The sequence below is a fragment of the Mastigoproctus giganteus genome, chromosome 14, assembly GCF_048544385.1.
Source record: "Mastigoproctus giganteus isolate SK-2022 chromosome 14, ASM4854438v1, whole genome shotgun sequence".
NCBI classification, from domain to species: domain Eukaryota; kingdom Metazoa; phylum Arthropoda; class Arachnida; order Uropygi; family Thelyphonidae; genus Mastigoproctus; species Mastigoproctus giganteus.
In genome coordinates, this window is record NC_143588.1 from 11,595,146 (window position 1) to 11,621,631 (window position 26,486).

At 39.3% G+C, this 26,486-nt stretch overlaps 1 protein-coding gene across 3 annotated transcripts in view; it reads right to left on the bottom strand.

Annotated features, from left to right (window-relative positions):
* sotv (exostosin glycosyltransferase sotv) overlaps window positions 1-26,486 on the bottom strand; it is a 266,617-nt gene that overhangs the window by 3,410 nt on the left and 236,721 nt on the right. For all 3 annotated transcript variants that reach the window (XM_090389106.1, XM_090389104.1, XM_090389105.1), the window contains exon 12: window positions 21,582-21,725. In XM_090389106.1, coding sequence (XP_090245232.1) covers window positions 21,582-21,725 — 144 coding nt within the window. The remainder of the gene's footprint in view (window positions 1-21,581; window positions 21,726-26,486) is intronic.

A 26,486-nucleotide genomic window follows, 5' to 3' on the forward strand; every position in this document is an offset into this window, starting at 1 on the left:
CGCTGGCTAAAGGCAAACTTCTGCACATCACATCTGTCGTACATCTGTCTTTCCTCAATTTGAATTTATGCCCTCTCAGGTGATTATTCTGAGCAAGAGGAAGAATCCCATCAGCACTGAGCATGCTCAAACCATTCAAGGCTTTATACACCTCAATCAGATCACCTCGCAGGTGCCTAGTCTCCAGACACTGTAATTTGCAAAATTTAAGCTTCCTTCATAAGAGCAACCCTTTGTTCCATTCACTAATCATGTTGCCCTTCTCTGTACTCGTTCCAACAGCTCTGCATACTTCTTAAAATGAGACCTCCAGACCTGTATACAGTACTCAAAGTGTGGCCTGATCATTGCCTTATACAAGGGGATAATCACTTACTTATCCCAGCTAGAAATATTCCTGTATATCATTGACAAGACGCTGAGCTACTCTTGCAGACAGGCTGCACTGCTCAGAAAACTTCCTATCTGCTTGCACAATTACCCACAGGTCCTTTTCGTTCTCTACTACTGTCAGTGTAGTACCATAGAGTTGATATGTCACTTTGGGGTTGCTGCTTCCTGTTTGTAGTACTTTACATTTGTCAATGTTAAACTTCATTTGCCACCTCTCAGCCCATCTGCTCAACTTTTCTAGATCCTGTTGCAGCAGCGTACTGTCATTAGTGTCCATAACAACCCTGCCAACTTTCGTATCATCTGCAAACTTGGACATTAAGCTTGATATACCATCATCAATATCATTTATAAATACAGAAAGCAACAATGGAGCCAACACTGAAACCTGAAGGACTCCACTAATAACATTAGTTCACGATGAGCATTGTCCATTGATTACCACTCTGTCTTCTCCCACTCAACCATCCCTTTATCCATAGCAAAAATTTGCTTCTAATGCCACACTGCTCCAATTTGTGCAGCAGTCTTCCATGTGCAACAGTATCAAAAGCCTTTCTAAGATCCAAATATATGATATCAAAGTTATTCCCTGCATCCAGTTCCTTTGTGACCACATCATAGTATCCAATCAAATTGGTCAGGCAAGACTTTCCCTTAACAAAACCATGTTGTGTCCGAGCTATAACTGAAGCCTTGTCTAGATGACCATGCAGTGCTTCAGTAACCAGTGCCTCCATTAATTTTTCTGGAACAGAAGTTAAACTAACAGGTCTATAATTACTTGTGTGGCCTTTTGATCCTCCTTTGTGAATTGGGGTCACATTTGCACACCGCCAGTCCATGGGAAGCATTTGCACCCCACCAGTCCAGTCCTCCCCTGAGTCCAAAGAAGCTCTCGTAATTCTTCGTAAGAGCAACCCTTTGTTCCATTCACTAATCTTGTTGCCCTTCTCTGTACTCGTTCCAACTTATTTCAGCCTCTTTTAATATAACTGGATAGATCCCATCCATTCCAGGTGCCTCTTTTAATATAACTGGATAGATCCCATCCATTCCAGTTGCCTTCTTTATGTTTCAACAATTTCTCCTCCACTTTCCTCTCAGTTATTACAAAATCATCTAGCTCACTGCCAGAGTTTAACTGACCTCTGGCATTCCCCTCCCTGAATAACTCCTCATGGGTGAATGTAGCTGCAAAATACTCATTTAGTTTGTTAGCCAACTGAGCAGGATCATCAACAGTTGAACCATCAATATTCAATCTGATTCATCCCTTTCCTTCTAGAGTTTACATAGATAAAGAACTCTTTGTTGTTTTTCTTTGCATCCTTTGCCAAAGATTTCTCATAATCTGCCTAATCTCCTGCCTAATATCATCATCATCAGCCATTTTCAATCCACTGCATGATGAAGGCCTCTCCAGCAACTTTCGAGTTCCTTCTGTTTTGTGCAATGGCCATCCATTTACTACCCACAAACTCATGACTTTCATCTGTCCATCTCCGTTGTTGTCTTCCAGGTTTTCTTCTAGCTCCTCTTGGGTACCATTCTGTTATTTTCTTAGTTCATCTGTCATCATGTCTTTGAGCTATGTGTCCTGCCCAAAACCATTTTATTTCTTTAGTTTTGATAAGAATGTCCTTTACTTGAGTTTGCTGCCTAATCCATGTGTTTCTCTTCTTATCTAACAGTCTGATTCCCAATATAAGTTGTTCCATTCTTCGCTGTGTAGTTCTCAGCTTCTCTTCCATACTTTTGGTGAGTTCCCTGTTTCACGGTGAGTTTCACTTCCATAAGACATGGTGGGAAGTATACATTGGTTCATTATTTTACGTTTCAGACAGATTGGGATATTGCTCCTCAGTATGTGACTATATTTCCTGAATGCTATCCATCCAAAATTTATTCTTCTCTTGACTTCCAGCCAGAATTCAATCATCATATCACCTTCTGTGGCATACTTATTCATCATTACTTGTGTTTTAGCCATATTCATCTTTAGTCCAAAATCCTTACTAACTCTGCATAACTGATTAATAGTTTCCTCTAATTCTTTGGGATCGTGGCTTATAACCAAATGTCATCTGCAAATCGTAAGTGGTTTAGGTATACTCTCCATTCACATTGACTCCTTTCTGCGACCAGTCTAATCTTCTGAAAGTTTCCTCAAGGGCAGCAGTAAACAACTTCGGCGATATTGTCTTCTTGTCGAACTCCTTTCTCAATTTTAAATTTACTACTGTCTTTGTTAGTCGAATAAAGGAGGTAGCATTCCCATATATTTTCTTCAAAATCATAATATATGGGGTATCTATGCCTTGTCTTTTCAGTGCCCTTATGTTGTATAGAGTCAAATGCTATACAACATAAGCCTTTTCATAATCCACAAATGCCAGGCATAATGGTGTTTTATATTCATTTGCTTTCTCCATTAGCTGTGATATTATGTGAAGGTGATCCATAGTTGAGAATCCTGTCCTAAAGCCAGCTTGTTCTTTCATTTGATTCTCATCAAGTATTCTTTCTAATCTGTTAGTAATGATCCTTGTGAACAACTTGTAGATGTGGGATAACAAGTTAATTGGTCTATAATTTCCAATTTCTGATTTACCTCCTTTCTTATGCAGCAAAACTATGATTCCATTATTCCACTCCTTAGACATCACACCTTTTCTAATGCATTTTGTGAAGAGTCTTGCCAGTTTTTGTGTCATGTCTCTTCTTCCCAATTTTAACAACTCTATAGTAACTTAATTTCCCCCGGGGTTTTCTGATTCTTCATTTTCTTCAACGCATGTTCTACCTCATCAGGAAGAATATCAGGTATTTGTATGTGTTACTAATTTGCGATCCATTTTCCCCACTCCTGGCATCATTCCCTCGTTCCTTGTATACTTCTCTATAGTAATCTTCTGCTATTTGAATTATGCCTTTTCTTGTGCTGACCAGGCATCTTTAAGAGAACCACTCTACACATTCGTTGCCACCTAAGTGATATAACAGGGCTTACCACCGAGAAGGTGTGCATGATTGGATTTTAGGGAGGCAGGCCAACCGGACTTCTCCTACTATTTATAAGTACCCCATAAGTATTCTTCAGTTTCAGTATCATTTGTCTTTCTGTATTACTGCTCATGGCTGCTGATTTAAATCCTTTGTTTTCCTTTAATGCTTGTTCTACTTTTCTTGTGTTAAATTTTCTTATGTCCTCTCTGAGTCTCTTTCTAATGGCTTTGCATAACTCAGTATACTCGATTTTCTTCTTGTCAGTGTTTTTCTTGCTCTTCATTTGTCATCTTCGGTTCATCATAACAAGTGTTTCTTGACTAATTTTTTCTTCTTTGGATTTCTTTTTACCTATAGGTTTCTTGGGCTTTATCACTTTTAGAAAGTTGTAATATTCCTCATCGATATCTTGGTCCTGAGAAGTCTGCAGAAGCTCAAACTTGTTCTTAAGTTCAAGTACATAATGCTTTTTCTCCTTTTCTATTATCTCAAAGACCTTTGTATTATTTACTCGAGTCAATTTTTTCCTTTCTTTTCTTACATCTATATCAAGTGTGCATCTTACCATTCTGTGATCTCTTCCAACATTTAACTTGTTCAGGACAGTAACATCATTCATGATATATCTTCTGTTAGTGAGAATGAAGTCGATTTCATTAGTTGTTAATCCATTTGGACTCTTCCATGTCCACTTTCTGTTCACCCTTTTCTTGAAAAAAGTGTTCATTACTGACAGTCCTTGAGATTCTGCAAATTCCACAAATCTTTCACCTTTTTCATTTCTTTCATTTCTAATTTCCTATAGTTCCCCTTTCTGCACTGTTTTGTCTTTTTCCAACCTTAGCATTGAAGTCCCCCATAATAATAGTGTAGCGGGTTTTCTGCTCATCTAGAAGACTCAATTTCAGTGTACATTTCTTGAACTTCTTCATCATAAGTACATGTGCCTTGAGTGACCGGGATTCAAGCCCGTGACTGCTGTGTACGGTGCTGTTTCTCGTATTCTGTGTATCTTGTAAACTCCTCTGACCGTTTGGTCGTCCCGCAGTATAAACAGAAAATTTATTTATTTATTATCATGGCTTGATGTTGGTGTATAAATCATTATAACCTTTAGCTTATACCTCTTAGAAATCCTGAGTACTTGTCTTGACACCCTTGGTGATGTACTTTTGAATTCCAAAATGTTGTTTTTTATATCTTTATGGACCAGAAAGCCAACTCCACCTTTGCTCCTTTCACTGTTTCCATTGGTATACAGCAGATTTCCACTTGATAACCTTATAAGTGATTCATTTCTTCTTGTTGTTTCAGCCAAACTGATGATATTCCAATTCACATTTTCTAATTCCTTTTCCATCTCTAATATCCTGTCTTCACCGATTTTACGTTGTAACAGGCCAAGTTCAGTTTCTGTGCATGGCAGCCTGGTCGTACCCAGAGATTCTTAACACCCTCTGCTTTCACTCTGATCCTCTCGCTGCTGTAAGAAAGGGAGTGAAAGCCGCTGGGGACTGAGGGCCATTTGTTTCGTCTTACTGTCATGTGCAGGAGGGGTTTGGTCTTTTCCTCTTCACGCTGACCAGGCGTCTTGAAGAGAACCACTCTACACATTCATTGCCACCTAAGTGACATAACAGGGCTTACCATCGAGAAGGTGTACACGGTTGGATTTTAGGGAGGCAGGCCAACCGGACTTCTCCTAAATCTTCTGAAATAGAAAGATATTGGATCCATTAGTGTTTTAGGCTGAGTGTCTGATAACACACAGAATACAGGTTCCCCTTTAATATTGTAGTTTTCTGTAATGTGTGATACTTCATCAAAGCTAATTAACCGTTCAGTAACATGCATGCCAGAGAATGACTTAAAACTTCATACGACATATGTGCAAGTTTTTCCACATATTTAAAATCTGGAAAAGATAACATATTTGCCTATGTTTCATATGTAGATATAATAATGTTCAAACACCGAGGAATGTGATGTAATCAGACACCTGGAAGCAAATAAACATAATGATAGCAGGTAGTGCATAAAAGAAATGCTTATGAAAGTGAATGTTTATTTCACTGAATGTCACAGAACATAATTTTCTTCTGAATTGTGCTCATCATGTAGGAAAATTATTCAGATATACATTCGTGAGCTAAAACATTACGGCCACCCACCTAATAGTATGTTGGGCTGTGATAGCTGCTTGCACCTGGCATGATGTTGACTCCACAAGACTAAAGAAGGTACAACTGGACAGGAGGATCTCCTGGAGTTTGGCAACTGAGCAAGACACTTGCATGGACTGCAGAATGCTACTTTCCACCACATCCCATAAATCTTCAATTGTATTGACATTGGGAGAATTTGGTGGCCATGATCCTCGAACCATTCCTGCACAACACAGGTCTTGTGGCATGGGGCATTGTCTTGTTGAAAGAGTCCAGTTCCATTTGGATAGATGGTCACCACATAGGGCAAAACTTGGTCTGAAACAATGCTGGGGTTGGATCTGGTGATAAGGGTGTGTTCATGGGGATGAGAAGACCAGTTATGTTGATGAAAACCTCCTCCAAACCATGATACCATTGGCTTGTTTTCATTCAACTGTGAAGTCTTGTTAGCAACCTGCTTATTGTTGAATATGCACCTGTCCATCAACATGGAGCTGGAACCTTGATTCATGAGAACAGGTGACTGTTCCAGTCATTCAATGTCCAGGAACAGTGCTCCCATGTCCAAGGTAGGCAGAGGTAGTAGTAGTAGAGGCTTGTGATGCAAGAAAGCAAGCTTATGTAACATCAACCAAAAAAAAAAAAACCATTTCACATATCCAATCCCTCTAAACGTCTGTCCAGTTCCTTCTTGAATTCATTTAAGCTATCAACTTCCACGACAGATGGAAGTTTGTTCCAGCAATCAACTACCGGTGATATGCGGTGGTCATTCCCTGACCTTTCCGCATCCTCCGTATTTGGTGGTGATGGGTTCGAACCCCGGTCTAATCAAGAAGCGTGCTACGCACTGCTGCTCCTTCCCACCTGGCTACAGAGGCGCCCGCAGATTTCTGCACATCTATTCTATAACTGTCTTTCCTCAATTTGAATTTATGCCCCTCAGGTTTGTAATCTGAACAAGAGGAAGAATCCCATCAGAATGGAGCCTGCTAAAGCCATTCAAAGCCTTATACACCTCAATCAGATCACCTCGTCTCCAGATACTGCAATTTGCAGAACTTAAGTCTTTCTTGGTAAGATCACCCTTTCATTGCCCTCACCAATCTTGTTGCCCTTCTCTGTACTCAATCAAGCAACTCTACATCCTTCCTAATATGAGGCCTCCAGACCTTTGTGCAGTTCTCAAGGCATGGCCTGACCATTGCCTTATACAAAGAGATAATCACCTTTTCCCTACTAGCAAAATTCCTGTATATCATTGACAATACCCCATGACCTGCTCTGGCAGCCTGTCTGCACTGCTCAGAAAATTTCATATCTGGCTGCACAATTACTTCCAGGTCTTTTTCATTTTCTACCACCCTAAGTGTAGTACCACACAGTTGGTATGTTTCTGTGGGGTTACTGCTACCTGTATGCAGTACTTTGTATTTATCAATGTTAAACTTCAGTTTCTACTGATGATGGGACCAACTGATGATGTTGCCAACAGCAAATTCAAAATGGGAAGCATTCAAAGAACTTATCTTGGAAGCTACTAGGCTTTACATACCAACTAAGAAATATTGTTCAAGGTTTAGGCCAAAATGGATGTCAGATGAACTAATGAGGCATATGGCAGAGAAGAAAAATGCATGGGATACATATAAATTAACACATGACACAGAAGCCTATGATAGATACAAGTTGATATGCAACCAAGTTACAAAGGAGGTTAGGCAGGCGAAGGCAGATTACGAGAAATCCTTGGCAAGGGATGCAAAGAAAAACAGCAAAGAGTTCTTTACTTATGTAAACTCTAGAAGGAAGGGGATGAATCAGATTGGTCCACTTGACATTGATGGGTCAACTGTTGATGATCCTGCTCAGGTAGCTAACAAACTAAATGAATATTTTGCATCGACATTCACACATGAGGAGTTATTCAGCGAGGGGAATGCCAGAGGTGTATTCAACTCTAGCAGTAAGCTACAGAATCTTGAAATAACTGGGAGTAAAGTGGAGGAGAAACTGTTGAAGATAAACACAAGAAAGGCACCCGGGGTGGATGGGATCTATCCAGTTATATTAAAGGAGGCAGCAAAGGAAGTAAGCAAACCCTTAGCCATAATTATGAGAGCTTCCTTGGACTCAGGGGAGGTACCCACAGACTGGAGATGTGTAAATGTGACCCCAATTCACAAAGAAGGATCAAAGGCTGACACAAGTAATTATAGACCTGTGAGCTTAACTTCTGTTCCAGGAAAATTAATGGAGGCACTGGTTAAAGAAGCACTGCAGGATCATTTAGACAAGACTTCAGTTATAGCTCAGACACAGCATGGTTTTGTTAAGGGGAAGTCTTGCCTGACCAACTTGATTGGATACTATGATGCAGTCACAAAAGAACTGGATGCAGGGAATAACTTTGATATTATATACTTGGATCTTAGAAAGGCTTTTGATACTGTTGCACATGGAAGACTGCTACACAAATTGGAGCAGTGTGACATTGGAGGCAAATTGCTGCTATGGATAAAGGGGTGGTTGAGGGGGAGAAGACAGAGAGTGGTAATCAATGGACACTGCTCATCGTGGACTAACGTTATTAGTGGAGTCCCTCAGGGCTCAGTGTTGGGTCCATTATTGTTTTCTGTATTTATAAATGATATTGATGAGGGTATATCAAGCTTAATGTCCAAGTTCGCAGATGATACAAAGGTTGGCAGGGTTTTTAAGGGCACTTCTGACGCTATGCTGCTGCTGCTGCAACAGGATCTGGAAAGGTTGAGCAGATAGGCTGAGAGGTGGCAAATGAAGATTAACACTGACAAATGTAAAGTACTACATATGGGAAACAGTAACCCCAGAGCAACGTATCAACTCTGTGGTACTATATTGACAGTGGTAGAGAATGAAAGGGACCTGGGGGTAATTGTGCAGGCAGATATGAAGTTCTCTGAGCAGTGCAGACGGGCTGCAAGAGTAGCTCATGGAGTGTTGTCAATGATATACAGGAATTTTTCCAGCAGGGATAAGGAGGTGATTATTCCATTGTATAAGGCAATGGTCAGGCCACACCTAGAGTACTGTATACAGGTCTGGAGGCCTCATTTCAAGAAGGATGTAGAGCTGCTGGAACGAGTACAGAGAAGGGCAACAAGATTAGTGAATGGAACAAAGGGGTGTTCTTACGAAGAAAGGCTTAAGTTTTGCGAATTACAGTGTCTGGAGACTAGGCACCAGCGAGGTGATCTGATAGAGGTGTATAAAGCCTTGAATGGTTTAAGCATGCTCAATGCTGATGGGATTCTTCCTCTAGCTCAGAAAAATCACCTGAGAGGGCATAAATTCAAATTGAGGAAAGACAGATGTAGGATAGACGTGCGGAAATTTGCCTTTAGCCAGCGGGTGGTTGGTTGGTGGAACAGACTGCCATCCCTTGTGGTGGAGGTTGATAGCCTAAATAAGTTTAAGGCTCAGCTGGACAGGTATTTTGAACGAACAGAGGGGTGAAGTGGAAGTGGGTTTTTTTTTTTTTTTTTTTTTGGCTGATGCTGCATAAGCTTGCTTTCTTGCATCAAATGCCTCTACTAATGCTAATGCTAATACTCCTCAGCCTATCTGCCCAAATTTTCTACATCCTGTTGCAGTAGCATACTATCATTAACAACCCTGCCAACCTTTGTATCATCTGCAAACTTCGACATTAAGCCTCATATACTTTCATCAATATCATTGATAAATATACAAAACAACAGTGGGCCAAACACCAAACCCTGGGGGACTCCACTAAGGCATTGATGATGATTGGTCAACATAGGCATGAACAGATCCTGCTCCGTAGGCCTATCCGCAAGAGTGTCTGCTGAATGGTGTGCTCAGAAATGTTTCTCTGTATGCTCTGGTTGTAGGCTGCCATTAATTGGGGGGTTGTGAGATGTCTGTTGTCCCGGACAGTGTGTGCCAACTGCTGTTCACCTTGACGACTAGTAGCGGTCTCTGCAGCCTGGCATATTGAGTGGTTGTGTATCCCTCTTTAGACCACTCCTACCACATATTCACTACAACAAATAGCTGACAATGACTGCAGTTTCTGAAATACTGGCTATTGCCTTCCTATGGCCGAAAATCACTCCCCTATTCAAACTTCATCAGGTACTTCCCTTTCCTCCTTGCACAGGCTTCATACTAACAAACTGAGAAGTGCTACCTGTGCTCTGGGATGTGTTCACTCATGTAGACAAGACAAGGAAGGTCATAATGTTTTGGCACATGAGTGTATGTTTCCCAGCAGCAAAAAAAAAAAAAAAAAAAAAAACAACCAGCTGTGGAAGAACAAAAACACCACGTATTATTGGTTAAAATGCACATATAGGGAGAGAAGAGGCAGTGATCAAAGCTATTCTAAGCTGTATTCATCAAATCAAAAGCAGCTTGTTCTTAATGGCAGCAGTGGAAGGTACAACATCGGACATCATCTTGTGAAAAACTTGAAAGCATATGGAATTCCATTAAAAAACTCTGTTACACAGTATTGATAATGTTCCTGTTATGGTAGGCTTAAAACCTGTAGCTAGGGTATTAAAAGAGGTGATTGAGCATTGGTGATAATAGGCTGTTCTTGCCATCTTATTAATTTGTGTACTGAAAAGAGAGCTGCATGCCTTCCTCTAAAAGTCGATGAATAATTGGAGGAATTTACTACTATCTAAAAAAGAAATGCTAAAAGGAAAGACAAATTTAAACAATTTCAACTGATGTATGCCACTGAAATAAAAAAAAAAAGGTTTTGAAGCATGTGGGTATACTTTTCCATCTTTGATCAAATGTGTAATTAACTGGTAGAACATTGACAGCTTTTGACAAATCTGTTTAAAGAAGAGGTTAGAAGTGCTGAGAAAAGCAATATGAGCACTTTTCAGAGTTACCAAACTGAAAAGTACAAATGATCACTATGAGTTCACATTCAAATCTAGTTTGTGATCTGAAAGAAGTCTTGAGAGAAAACAAATTAATGAACTTCCAAGAAATGAACTGTATATATCCAAGAGCAACGTATCAACTCTGTGGTACTACACTGACAGTGGTAGAGAATAAAAAGGACCTGGGGGTAATTGTGCAGGCAGATATGAAGTTTTCTGAGCAGTGCAGACGGGCTGCAAGAGTAGCTCTTGGTGTCTTATCAATGATATACAGGAATTTTTCTAGCAGGGATAAGTAAGTGATTATCCCTTTGTATAAGGCAATGGTCAGGCCGCACCTTGAGTACTGTATACAGGTCTGGAGGCCTCATTTCAAGAAGGATGTAGAGCTGCTGGAATGAGTACAGAGAAGGGCAACAAGATTAGTGAATGGAACAAAGGGTTGCTCTTACGAAGAAAGGCTTAAGTTTTGCAAATTACAGTGTCTGGAGACTAGGCACCGGCGAGGTGATCTGACAGAGGTGTATAAAGCCTTGAATGGTTTGAGCATGCTCAATGCTGATGGGATTCTACCTCTAGCTCAGAATAATCATCTGAGAGGGCATAAATTCAAATTGAGGAAAGACAGATGTAGGATAGATGTGCGGAAATTTGCCTTTAGCCAGCAGGTAGTTGGTTGGTGGAACAGACTTCCATCCCTTGTTGCAGAAGTTGATAGCGTAAATAAATTTAAGGCTCAGCTGGACAGGTATTTCGAACGAACGGAGGGGTGAAGTGGAAGTTTTTTTTTTTTTTTCCTGGCTGATGTTTCAGTTTCAGTGCATAAGCTTACTGCATAAGCTTGCTTTCTTGCATCATATGCCTCTACTAATGCTAATGTCCAGTGAATGAAAGCAATCCTATAGACAATTCTACCTACATTAAATAATAACTGCAAATTTATTTTACCAACAGTTTTCAAATCTTCAATTTCCACTTCCATTTTGGAAATTATTAACACAGTAGAATAAATCAGAAGAATGAACTCAGAGTGCATTCCTATGATGCAGTTATATGAATTTCTACTGCCAAGGTCATGGACAGTCTAACGCAAAAGGAAAAGATCTGTTATTTCACTCAGTAAGGAAGTATTTTATGCCTGCATGTGATCACAGCATGCAGGTCTGATTGAAAAATGTTCTTATAAATGCTGAGGTAACATAAATTTCATCAATTGGGAGTTATATCATTTTTGAATCTGAAATTTTCTGTGGACAAGTTTCCAGCACTTCTCAGTATCATTAAAGTTAGAGAAATATAGATGATGCAACAGATGTTCTCCAACATCAGCTCTCTCAGTTTCAGTGTGACAGGAAAGGATTTCTAATGGAGTCTTCTAAATTTACCATTATGTCTAGTGTTCATCTGTTATGTCTTAGTGCAATCTGAGCTATATGGATGATATCATGATTTTCTAGATACCACGTAAGTCTATGGTTAACCATTTTCTCATATAATTTACAAAGACAGCTGGTTAATGCAACAGATCTATAATGAGTTGGATTGGCAGGATCTTTTCCAGGTTTCAGGAAATCTGGAGTGACAGTGTGGTGCCACTGCTATGGAAAGGAAATTTCTGAATAGATTTTATTTTGTAGTATTAGAGGTGACCACAGTGATGCACACAGTTGCTTGAGCATCATGTAGAGGATTTGTCCAGTCCAACAGTGCTGTTTCCAGATGCTGATAGTGCTTGATGTAACTCAATATTGGAAAAAAGTCGCAAGTTAGGGTTAAATTTGAAAGTGTCTGCAATCCTGCCCAGACATGATGGGAGGGAGTATACAATGAGAGCCTTGTCAATTGATTGACAAGGCTCTCAAGGCTCGTGGGATAGAATTTTCCTCAGCTTGATCTGTGCTTGTTAGCAGGAGAGGCTACTTCTACAGGGATGAGATACATTAAATAAAAAGGGTACAAGAATATTTGCTGATGCTATCAAGGCAGTGGTAGGCAGGTCAGAAAATTGCTTGCTTGCAGGAATACACAGACATTAACAATAGTCACAGGCAGCCATAAATGATTCTTACATTGCTTCTATTGGAATGAGCAGCAGCCTGGAAAGCAAGATGCTGGGTATTTGAAGGACTGCTGGGAATCATTATGGAACAAGTAAATACATGAGCTGTGTTCGGGTAACTAAGATTAAGAACAGGTGCATGTATACTTGCATGTACACCAATTAAGTTTAATAATCTTATTAATTTTCAATGTTAATCAGTTAAATTGTATTTAAACAGAATCATGCTCCAGACTAGAGCAGCAAAGCAACAGGCACAAAGTAACGGGAGTGCTGTAGCTTTGGAGAGAACCAAAGGAGGAGATTCTTCAACGCATCACAGCCTAAAAAAATGTGCAACTTGTGAAATGTTTGCAGATTTTCTGGAACAGGACATGATCTAGCCAAGGAGGATGTCTTTGTGTGTGCTAGGTGCAGAGAATAAAGAAATTAGGTGCCAGTGCAGAGTTCTGATGGGCATCTATGACAGTTTGAAGAGCAGGGTAGATAGATGCTCTTGAAGGGATTAAAATCAGGGGGCTCACAAACTGTCAGCTGCCCAACTCACACCAGATCTCACTCTTGTGCATCAGACAACACAGTGCCAATCTTAAAGGCAGAATGAGCTGGTCCCACAGGAGCTAGTTATTGTTGGTGACTCTATTATCAGGAAAATGGAAAATATGTTGTGCAAGAAAGATAGGTGGAATCGGACCAGGAGTATGTCTGCCAGGGACAAAAGTGACATTTTAGAGCAGATACCATCTCTTAAGGGCACAAAAGGTAATATCATTATACACGTTGGCACTAAATATATTAAGAGTACGAGATATGACTACTTTCTTAACAAGATTATTATTAAAGTTATTATTGAATTTAGAGTATTGAATAAATTGTTATTACTGAATTTAAGTATATTACATTAGTGTAGTAATGATAGTAAATGGTAACTAAATTAAATTGAATTTGAACAAAAATCAGACCAGAGCAGCAATTCAAAGGGCTCAAAGTAGCGGGAGTGCTGTAGCTAGAGAATTGAGATGGGGGGGGGGATTTGTCTTCCAAATCATGGCCTCACAAAACATACTACTTGTTTAAATTAACCCCAGGGGCTCACATCTGGTGAGCATGGGCTTGGCAAACCCAGGGTCCTGAGCTGGTTATCATCATTCTTCTCTTTCTTGGTGATTCCTTTCTATTTCTCTCTCTCTCTCTCAGGGTAATTTGGGAATTTTTTTTTTTTTGGCTGGTGCAGCATAAGCCTCAGGCTTCCTTGCACCATATGACTAATAATAATGATGTTTGTGGGTCTATCTGGAAGAGCACATGATACAGCCAAGGGGGATGTCTTTGTGTGTGTTTGATGTGGTTTGTTTTTTTTTTTTTTTGTTAGTTGTTGGCGCATCGGCTTCTGTGGCCATATTGCACCTCCCAAAGTTTTTACATTTTGTACTCTGATCTAAGCCCGAGGCGAGATTTGAACCTGCGACCTTTGGGTTGCCAGGCAGGTACTTTACCCACCCGGATAGCCCGGTCGGCAGTGTTTGATGTAAAGAGTGTGAGAATATAAGGCATCAACTGTGTTCTGATGGGTGTTTATGAGAACTTGAAGAACAGGGTGGATGCCCCTGAAGGAATTAAGTTAGGGCCCATCAAGCTCTTGGCTGCCCACCTCAATGCCACAGCTTGCACATCAGGCAATATGTGGGAACCTCCAAGGCAGAATGCCCTGGTCCCACAGGAGGTAGCTATTGTCAGGGAAATGGGGAATTATACTGTGCAAAAAAGGGATACACTTCCATAGAAAGGATGCAACAATATTTGCTGATGCTATCGAAGCAGTGTTAGGTGGGTCAGAAAACTGTTAGCTTGGGGGGAACACACTATACATTAACTAGAGCTGCAGGCAGAGGTGAAAGTGATTCTTGAACTACTTCTATTAGAACATGCAACTGCCCAGTAAGCAAAGTACTGGCGATTTCAAGGCCTACTGTGGGTGAACCCTAGCTGTGTTAGGGTACCTAAAAAAAAGAACAGGTGTATGTATACTTGCATATACACCACTGCTAGGAGCATAGTAAATAAATTTGATGAATTTAGTATACTGGGCAAGTCATCAAAGGCGGACACTCTGCGGATATGAGACATGGTGTCACTCGAATAATTAACATATTAAATTTTTGATTAATTAACATATTAAATTGTGTTTTACATATAGTTCAGTCTTAGCCATGTTCATTAGCTTATTTTTAAATTTAGCAGACCTTTCTGGAATAGGTTATGATCCAGCCAAGGGGAATGTCTTTGTGTGTGCAACATGCAGAGAGTGTGAAGAAATTAGGCGCCATCTCAGTGTTCTGATTGGGGTTTATGAGAGTTTGACAAGTAGGGTAGATGCCCATTGAGCAAATTAAAATGGGGCCCCATCAAGCTCTCAGCTGCCCAACTAAATGCCAGAGCTCACACTTGTGCATCAGGCAGCAATCTCCAAGGCAGAATGGGCTGGTTCCACAGGAGGTGGTTACTGTCGGTGACTCTATTGTCAGGGAAACAGGAAATATGTTGTGCCTGAAACAAGATCAGGATATGTCTGCCAGGACCAAAAGTAGATACCATTGTAGGGCAGATACCATCTTTTAAGTGCACAAAAGGTGATATTATTTTACATGATGGCACTAAGAGTAAGAAAATTAAGAGAATTAAGAGAAAGTAAGATTAAGAGTAAGAGAATGAGGACTTATTTAAAAAGTACAGGGAAAAAGTTGCAAGTTGGGACTGAATTCAAAAGCATCTGCAATTCTGCCCACATGATATGAGGGAGTATATGTTGAGAGCCTTGTTAATCAGGACAGACAGCCCTGGAGAGATTGTGCAAGGTCCATGGGGTAGAATTTTTCTTGGCATGGTCTGTGCTTGTTAACAGAAGAGACTGTTTTCACAGTGATAGGATACACTTGTATAAAAGGGTTACAAGAATATTTGCTGATGCTATTGATGCAGTAATAGGAAGGTCAGAAAACTGCTAGCTTAGAGGGATACACAGACTAATAGCTTAACTAGAGCTGCAGGCAGAGGCAAAGGCGATTCTTGCACTACTACTATTGGTACATGCATCATCCGGAAAGCAAGGTTTCTGGAACTTCAAGCTCTGCTGTGGCCCTCTATAAACATTGTACTCTTCACATTCAAATTCAGCAACTCTTATGTCTGAGTGACACCATGTTTATATTCCTACAATGCCTGCATTTGATGACTTAATCAGTACTTCATATTTATCAAATTTATTTACAATGCTCCTAACATAAGTGTACATGCAAGTATACATGCACATAGTCTTACTCTTAGTTACCCTAATACAGCATATGTATTTATTTGTTCTATCTTCGTTTTTACTTCTTTAACCAGTGATTCCATTATTTTTCCTGGAACAGTTGTTAAGCTAATAGGTCTGTAATTTTTCAGATTGCTCTTTCATCCCCTTTAAGAATTGGAGATATATTCTTTGCATTCTTTGCCAGAGACTTCATAATCTGCCTTCGCTTGCCTAACCTCCTTTGTGACTTCATTATAGACTAATTTATATTTAGCATAGGCTTCTATATTACCTGATCTATGCTTCCCATCCACTTTTTTTTCTCTACCATATGTCTCAATAGTTCATCTGACATCCATTTAGGTCTAAACCTTGAACAGTACTTTGTTGGTATGAAACGCCTAGTAGTGTCTACTAAGATTTTCATTAAGATTCATCCAAGAAATCCACAAAAGTCTTGCTAGTGTGTGAGTGACCACAAACCCACAAAATTCCAGTCAACATCTGGAAAGTTAAAATTTTCTTTGCTGGTTGAAAAGCTTAGCAGCTCCTTTGATTACTTCCCTGAATAGTTCCAATTTAGAATTTGCTGTTGGTATCATCATCAGTTATGCTACTACTACTTCTTGACTAGCAGCTACTACTACTACTTCTTGAAGTGCTACTACTAGTTCATTCCACTCCACACAATTTAAAAACTGAGGTTTCTGTAGTCACCCCTATGAAAGCAAAAGCCTTTCCCTCTAGCATTGACAGCAGTTATGTCTTTAATTAAATTCTACATTAATTGCGATTGCTGCCAACCAGTGGGGCTGTTACCTGCAGATTCTTAATGTATGAAAAATCACTGCTGATAACCAGATCAAGAGTATTGCTTCCTCTTGTTGGTCTCTCTAACATGCTGCTGTAGAAAACAGTCATCCAAGAAATCGACAAAAGTCTTGCTAGCGTGTGAGTGAACAACCCACAAATTCCAGTCAACATATGGAAATTTAAAATCCCCAATTATGAAGAATTCTGATTTGGTAGCCCATTCTATTTTTCTGTATAACTATAACTATTTGGTACTCTCATGCATTCATTAGGCATTTAACACACACTTCTGAATTTTGTATTCCCTTATATCACACAAAACGACTCAACATTGCACTCATCACCCAAGTTTAGGGGTATAGTTAATAAATTTGATGAGCTTGCTAGTCAAGACATCAAAGGCAGATATTGTTGGGATATCAAAGACATGGTGCCACATGGATATAAGCAGTGCAGAATTGGAATTTAGGGAGTAACAGTGTGTACAGAAAGGATAGACAGGACAGGAAGGGAGGAGGGGTTATGCTGTTAGTTAAGAAACATAAAATCTAAGGAAGTGCATCCAATTGATGTTGGTGGACAATGCAATGTTGAGTCTGTTTGGTGTAACATAAGCACTGGGAAAGGAAAAACGAGAGTAGGAGTGTTATAGGCCTAATGAATCTGGTGACTGATGAGTATAATGAGCAATTGTACAGAGAAATAAAGTGGGCCAGTAAATCAGAATGTCTTATAATGGGGGATTTTAACTTTCCAGATATTGACTGGAACTTGTGGGTTGGTCACTTGCACACTAGCAAGACTTTTTTGGATTTACTGGATGACTGTTTTCTACAGCAGCATGTTCGAGAGACAACCAGAGGGAATAATACTCTTGATCTGATTATCAGCGGTGATTATTCATGCATTAAGAATTTGCAGATAAAGGAACCACTGGGTGAAAGTGATCACAATGTTCTGATATGGGAATTACTTAAAGATGTAACTACCATCACAGCTAAAGGGAAGGGCTTTTGCTTTCATGAAGGTGACTACAGGGGTCTCAGATAGTTTTTAAATTCTGTACAGTGGGATCAACTGATGATGTTACCAATGTTGAATTCTAAATGGGAAGCCTTCAGCAACTTAATTTTGGAGGCTACTAGGCTTTTCATTCCATTTAAGAAATATTGTTCAAGGTTTTGGCCTAAATGGATGTCAGATGAATTAATGAGGCTCATGGCAGAGAATAAAAATGTATCGGATACATATAAAGTATCAGGTGATACAGAAGCCTATGGCAGATATAAGCTAGTCTGTAATCAAGTCACAAAGGAGGTTAGACAAGCAAAGGTAGATTACAAACCTTTGGCAAAGGATAGAAAGAAAAACAGCAAAGAGTTCTTTACTTATGTAAACTCTAGAAGGAAAGACATGAATCAAATTGGACCACTTAACATGGATGGGTTGAATATTGATGATCATGATCAGGTAGCTGATAAACTGAATGAGTATTGTGCATCTACATTCACACATGAGGAGTTATTCAATGAGGGGAATACCAGAAGTTTATCACACTCTAACAGGGAACTAAGTGATTTTGTAATAACTGAGAGCAAAATGGAGGGAGAAATTGTTGAAATTAAATGTAAGGAAGGCACCTGGGCTGGACGGGATCTATCAGTTATATTAAAGGAGGCAGCAAAGGAAGTAAGCAAACCCTTAGCCATAATTATGAAAGTTTGCTTGGACTCAGGGGAGGTCCCCATGGACTGGAGGTGTGCAAATGTATAACACCAATTCACAAAGGGGGTTGGGCAACAAGATTGGTGAGGGGTACAAAGGGGTGCTCTTACCAAGAAAGGCTTAAGTTCTGCAAATTGCAGCATCTGGAAAGTAGGCAACTGCAAGGTGATCTGATTCAGGTGATTAAGGCCTTGAATGGGTTGAGCAAGCTGAATGCTGATGGGATTCTTCCTCTTGCTCAGATTAAGAACCTGAGGGGACAGATTCAAATTGAGGAAAGACAGGTGTAGAATAGATGTGCAGAAATTTGCCTTTAGCTAGTGGGTAGTTGATTGGTGGAACAGACTTCCATATTTTGTTGTGGAAGTTGATAGCCTAAATAAATTTAAGGCTGAGCTGGACAGGCATTTGAAACAAATGGAGGGGTGAAATGGGAGTTTTTTTTTTTTTTTTTTTGGCCGATGCTGCATAAGTTTGCTTTTTTGCATTGTATGCCTCTACTAATGCTAATGCTAAAGTCAACTGAATGCACTGCCTTTAATATTGTGTGAAAAAGAGTGTGAATATGCTGTTGTTGTTATTTGGTTTTTAGGAGCATTAGCAACTAAGGCCATATTGCTCCGGGATATGCGGTGGTCATTTCCTGACCTTTCCACATCCTCCGTATTTGGTGGCTCATGGGTTCGAACCCCGGTCTAATCAAGAAGTGTGTGCTACGCACTGCTGCTCCTGCCCCTTTTGGCTATGGAGGCTCCTGCAAATGTGCAAATCTCAAAATTTGAACAGTGCAACCACCTCATACAATACAGAAAATCCACTTACTTGCACTTAATAACTGAGAGCAAAGTGGAGGGAGAAATTGTTGAAATTAAACATAAGGAAGGCTATATGTTTATAACCATACAGGTTATAAACATATAACCTGTATGGTGCTATAAGGTTACTGCATGGCACTTTTTTTACAGTTGCCTTCATTATTTGCCCATTTTTTTTTTTTTAAGACATTCAGTGGTCACTCAGAACCTGCCTACATTTGTGGCAAGAAGTTAGTAGCAAATATCAGTAAAGTTTTGGTACTACTCACCTTCAATTGTTACTCACAGTGGAGTGTGAGTAAGAACTGCAGGTGAGTTTTACAACTGTTGTTCACAGTGGAATGCAGGTAGTATGCCAAAACCTTTTGGAACACTTTCATACCGTTGCATGTGGAATTGCAACCATCTTTCTGCTGATACAACCAATATCACTCTACAGATATTCCCATCAGATATCCTTAATCCTCTCTTGATTGAGAGGCATGCATTCTCTTGCTGGTGCTTCACTTCCATACTTCCTGATGCGTTCGTAGCCATGTGGGAAGGAGCAGCAGTGTGTAGCACACACTTCTTGATTAGACCGGGGTTTGAGCCCGTCACCACCAAATACGGAGGATGCGGAAAGGTCAGGGAATGACCACCGCATATCCTGGAGCAATATGGCCTTAGTTGCTAATGCTCCTTAAAACCAAAACAATAACAACATACTTCCTGTTTTTTTGAGCCATGCAATCGTTCTTCTGACACCACATGGTGTCATCAGACCTCTTCAGCAATGCTTAGTTCTGTAATCTAACCTCAAATTGCACCTGATGCATTTTTTCCATTCTGGTAATAGAGCTTCATAACCAAAGCATGCACATAGTAAAGTGAGAGCATTATACTCTTTACACTTGAGCATTCTAAGCTTGCTAGCTAAACTGGCTATTTCATGACATTTATTATCTCAGAAAATTGTACATGTAGTTATACAATGTTAAAAATTTAATATAAAATTTATATTACAGTTTTCATATAGTAAAAGCAGGAGTACGAATTGTGTTTTATAATTTTTTTCTGTTTTTGAACGCTATTCAAAAGCCTTTATTCATCCACATCACTCATGCTATATAGATATGAGGTGTGGCAATAAAGTCCAATTCATTGTCACTGTATTGTCATTTTAATTGCACCAATCCAAGTATTGGTGCAATGAAAAGAACATGAAGTGAAGGAGCTCAAAAATGGTTTTATTTTTATTGAAAGCAATCATCACCTGATTGAATGCACTTATCACAAGGGTCAGAAAAGACATCCAAAGGCTTGATGTTCAGTTCAGCAGTTACATTTTTCTTTATGTCCTTGACATCCAGAAATCTCATTTCTTTGAGGACGGTTTTCACCTTGGGAAAGAGGAAGAAGTCCGCTGGTCCTAGATTGGGAGAGTAGGATGGATGGTTGATCTTTACAATGCTATATCTCACATAACAAGCAGAATGGGCAAGGGTACTGTCATGCAACATTCTCTCAAAATTGAAGCCTCACCTGGAAAATGTCCTTGAATAGTCTAGAAGCATCTGTACATAGAATGCAGCATTGACTCTCTCTCTCTCTCTTCTTCAGGACTGCTTCTTTGTCAAAACCTTGTTTGTCAAAAATCATGATCAGCACCTTCTTGATCCTGGGCTTCTGTACACAAAACATTTTGGGCCTTGGATGATTTTGAGGTCCACTGCATGTTCTGACACTTCATCTCTGGGTCATACTGAAACACACAATACTCATCTATAGTGACAATACAGTTGAGCAAATTACGATTATCTTGACAAGTATGGATGAAGTCTTGGCACAATGACAATTTTCGTTGCTTCTGCTCATCCATGAGGCTGTGCAATACAAATTTTGTTCATGCAGAATTTTACAAATCTTCTCCTTATTCACATCCAACTCATCAGCCATCATTCTGAGGATCAAACAATGACCTCTTGCCACTACTTCCCAAACTTTTGCAAAACTCTGTCCTCATTTTGAGAGGTTGACGGACCACTCACTTCTTGGGTGATCAGGAACATCCTCACATTTGTCTTTGAACTGCTTATATCATTTAAACACACTGGTACAACTTAATGTTTCATCACCATAAACAGTTTTTAATATTTCATACATTTGTTGCTTCATTATAAAATCATGACAAGACACATCAACACTACTAATAAAACTGGTTGTTACCACCATCTGTTGGAGGAAGTTTGAACTACAACACACTACTTACGTTTATTTTCAAACTTATTGAACATGACCATAACAGCACCAGTCCAGGAACTTTATTGCCATACCTTGTGTATAAATAAAGTTTTTCATCACAGAATAAAACTTTACATTGGTTAAAAATTCTTAATTTTTTGAAGATTGTAATCATACCTTATGATAAAATGCTGCTCCTGTCAGAACCATGGAAATTTCATTTGTCCACTCAGATTCATACTTCCATTTGCCAGTAGAATTATCCCACAAGTGAACTCGAGATGGAAATCCTACAATGCGGTCTGGGAACTCCCTCCACACCTTTAAACAAAGAAATAAATGAGCACAGCATATATAACTTGTAAAGAATTTCAAATGGAAGGTAATTATCTATAGTGATATAGTATCAAATTTAATTTAAACTATAAAGTCTGTCAAAGCTGAGAAACAAAATCTGGTTATTTCGTTAATGGCTTGACCAACTCATAATAATTTAAAATCTTAAATTAAATTGGTTTCACCTCATGTAATAATATCACTAGCAAAAAAAATTTCAGTTAAAGAGAACTGTGTTGCATACATGTGCATATACACATATCGAATTAAAGAAAATATTTTACAATATCTGCAAATAGCAAAGCACAAAAGAATTAAAACTTGCACAATAAAAAAAAAAAATTTGAAAAAAAAAAAAAAAAAAAAATCACAGGCAGGAACTGTTATTTTACCACAACTGACAAAGAGATGTGGTAATGCAGTGCAGTACATAATGTTTTTCATATCATCTGCAGTTCAATCAATTCCCAGAATGGAAACTATTTGTTATTATTTTATTTATTTTTCCCCCCTCATTTTTGATAAAATATAGTTATGGTCACATCTAAGATTTAATCAGCAATAAAAAATAATCTATTTCCATCGCTAATGAAGCTAAAAATTTAAAAATCACATTAGCTATGCGTTATTTGATCAAGGGAAAACTATTCCGATTGAAATCTATTATTTACTTTTTGTGTTACAATTAAAAAATTTTTTTATTGCACTTTGATAGCATGCTTCTTTGTACTAAGTGACTTTCCTTTTGGTGACAACAAGGTTGCTAAATAGTTAGTTAATAATCCTATAAAGGTCATTTATAAATTTTGCAATGAGAAGTATTTTTTAACAATTTTCAAAGCTGGAGTTGTCCCGGCAAGCAGATATTAGAGAGCCAGTGTTGTGGTGGTGGGGAGGCGGCTGCGCAGAGTCTTGCATGGCCCTCACCTGCCAGTCGCTTCTTCCTCAAGATTTTAATTGCTTCTCCAGGAAGAAGTCGGAGTCGCTTCTCCCTCCCTCATCATTCACAACAACTGGAAAGACTCAAATAGCCAACGTTTTTGTTAGTTCCTCAGTTTTAGGGTAAGCCGGGGTACTAGAAACTTTTTTCAGTTACTATAAAGCTCTCTATTTGAGATACTACACTAACGACCATTCGTGACATGGACCCTTCATTCTGAGTTCCTGGCACTCAGTAGTTGACCGATTTCTTTTTAATATTTATTATTGATAAGGGTATATTAGGCTTAATTTCTGTCTGCAAATGCTACAAAAGTTGGCAGGGGGGTTAATAATAGTAATGAAGGTATGCTGCTGCAATGCAACAAGATTTAGAAAAATCAGGCAGATGAGCTAAGAAATAGCAATTGAACTTTAACATTGACAAAGGCAGGGGTACCGTGTATGCGCGACAGTCATCCGAGATTAACTTATCAATCTGTTGTGATACACTCAGGGTAATCGAAAATGAAAAAGACCTGGGGGCTCACATCTGGTGAGTATGGGCTTGGCACACCCAGGGTCCTGAGCTGGATATCATCATTCTTCTCTTTCTTGGTGATTTCCTTCTACTTCTCTCTCTCTCTCTCAGGGTAACTCGGGAATTTTTTTTTTGGCTGGTGCAGCATAAGCCTCAGGCTTCCTTGCATCATATAGCTAATAATAATAATAATAATAATAAATTGTGCAGTCTGATAAAAGTCCTGGCAGCCTGTTTGCACTGGCAGATGGGTTGCCAGGACAGCTCATGGGGTTTTGTCAATGATAACAAGTAATTTTTTTTAGTGGGAATAAGGAAATGATTATCCCATTGTATAAGGCAATGGCCAGGCTACATCTTGTGAAGGGCAACGTGGTGATGGGAACAACAGGATGTTTTCTTACCAAGAAAGGCTTCAGTTCTGCAAATTGCAGTGTCTTTTTTTTTTCTTTTTTATGAAAACCCCAAACACGAAAGGTATCAAAACCTATAGTACTTAGTACCGTGCATGGGTTGAAGGAGAAGTATGGTGGGAGGGGGATTCCGGAAACTTTGCTCTAGAGATTAAACATGGGTTTCACCTGCGAGTTGAACTGATTGATGTGCTTAAAGCTTCACTTTAGTGCTGATAGGATTCTTCTTTTTGCTCAGATTATGTACATAAGGGGGCATAAACTCAAATTGAGGAAGGATGGTTGCACAGCAGATGTGCAGAAGTGTGGCTTTAGCCATCCCATTTCACTGATCCATTCGTTCCAAATGTTTGTCTACCTCTGCCTTGAATTTATTTAAGCTATCAACTTCCACAACAACAGATGGAAGTTTGTTCTAGCTATCAGCTACTGGCTCAAGGCAAACTTCTGCACATCTATTCTATAACTGTCTTTCCTCAGTTTGAATCTATGCCCCCTCAGGTTTGTAATCTGAGCAAAAGGTAGAATGCCATTAGCATTGAGCCTGCTCAATCCATTCAAGGCATTATACACCTCAACCGGATCACCTGCTCCATCAGATCAACAGACTAAAAGGTTAACAGTGGCCGCAAGCAGAGGCAAAAGGGATTCTTGCACTGCTTCTACTGGAATGAGCAGCAGCAGCATGGAAAGCAAGGCAATGGAGATTTCCAGTACTGTTTGGAGTCATAGTGGAACAAATAAATACATGAGCTGTGTTAGGGTAACTAAGAGTAGAAACAGGTGCATGTATACTTGCATGTACACCAATGCTAGGAGTATAGTTACTAAATTCAATGAGCTTGAAGTGCTAGTCAAGACATCAAAAGCAGATATTGTTGAGTAACTAAGAATAAGAATAGGTGCATGTACACTTGCATATATACCAATGCTAGAAGTATAGTAAATAAATTTGATGAATTTGAAGTGTTGGTCAAGACATCAAAGGCGGATACTGTTGGGATATCGGAGACGTGGTGTCACACAGATATAAGGAATGCCAAACTGGAATTTGGGGAGTACAATGTGTACAGAAAGGTTAGACAGGATAGGAAGGGAGGAGGTGTTATGCTGTTAATAAAGAAAAACATAAAATCAAAAGAATTGCATCCAGTTGATATAGATGAACAGTGCACTGTTGAGCCAGTTTGGTGTGACATAAGCACTGCGAAAGCAAAAATAAGAGTAGGAGTGTGTTATAGGCCTAATGACTTGAATGAGTACAATGAACAATTGTACAGAGAAATAGAGTGGGCTAGTAAATCGGAATGTCTTATAATGGGGGATTTTAACTTCCCAGATATTGACTGGAACTAGTGGGTTGGGCACTCACACACTAGTCAGACTTTTGTGGATTTATTGGATGACTGTTTTCTGCAGCAGCATGTTCGAGAGGCAACCAGAGAAAGTAATACTCTTGATCTGGTTATCAGCAGTGATCATTCATGTATTAGTAATTTGCAGATTAAAAGAACCACTAGGTGGCAGTGATCACAGTGTACTGACGTGGGATTTACTTAAAGATTTAATTACCATCAGGGGTAAAGGAAAGGGTTTTTGCTTCCGTAAAGGCGAGTACAGTGGTCTCCGACAGATTTTAAATTCTGTACAGTGGGATCAACTGACGATGTTACCAACAGTAAATTCTAAGTGGGAAGCATTCAAGGAATTAATCGTGGAAGCTACTAAAAGTTTCATACCTATTAAGAAATATTGTTCAAAGTTTAGGCCCAAATGGTTGTCAAATGAACTAATGAGACTCGTAACAGAGAAGAAAAATGCATGGGATGCATATAAATTATCAAGCGACTCAGAAGCCTATGGCAGATATAAGTTAATCTGTAATCAGGTCACAAAGGAGGTTCGGCAGGCGAAGGCAGATTACGAGAAATACTTGGCAAAAGATGCTAAGAAAAACAGCAAGGATTTCTTTACTTAATAAACTCTAAAAGGAAGGGGATGAATCTGATTGGTCCACATGTCATCGATGGTTCGACTGTTGATGATCCTGCTCAGATAGCAAACAAACTGAATGAGTATTTTGCATATACATTCACACGTGAGGAATTATTAAGGTTTGAAAATGGCAGAAGGTTATCAAATTGTAGCAGGATACTTAATGATTTTGTAATAACTGAGAGCAAAGTGGAAGAGAAATTGTTGAAGTTAAATGTAAGAAAAGCACCTGGGGTGGATGGGATCTATACAGTTATATTAAAGGAGGCGGCAAAGCAACTAAGCAAACCCTTAGCCATAATTATGAGAGCATCCTTGGACTCAGGGCAGGTTCCCATGGACTGGAGATGTGCAAATGTATCTCCAATTCACAAAGGGGGATCGAAGGGTGACACGAGTAATTACAGACCAGTTAGTTTAACTTCTGTTCCGGGTAAAATAATGGAGTCACTGGTTAAAGATACATTGCAGGATCATCTAGACAGGACTGCAGCAATAATTCAGACACAGCATGGGTTTGTTAAGGGAAAGTCTTGTCTGACAAATTTGATAGGATATTATGGTGTGGTTACAAAGGAACTGGATGCAAAAAATAATTTTGATATCATATATTTGGATTTCAGGAAAGCTTTTGACACTGTTGCGCAGGGAAGACTATTGTACAAATTGGAGCAGAATGGTATTAAGGGTAAGTTGCTACAATGGATAAAAGGATGGTTAAGTGCGAGAAGACAGAAGGTGGTAATCAATGGGTGCTGCTCTTCTTGGACTAATGTTTTTAGTGGAGTCCCACAGGGTTCGGTGTTAGGTCCACTGTTGTTTTGTATATTTATCAATGATATTGATGAAGGTATATCAGGCTTAATGTCGAAGTTTGCA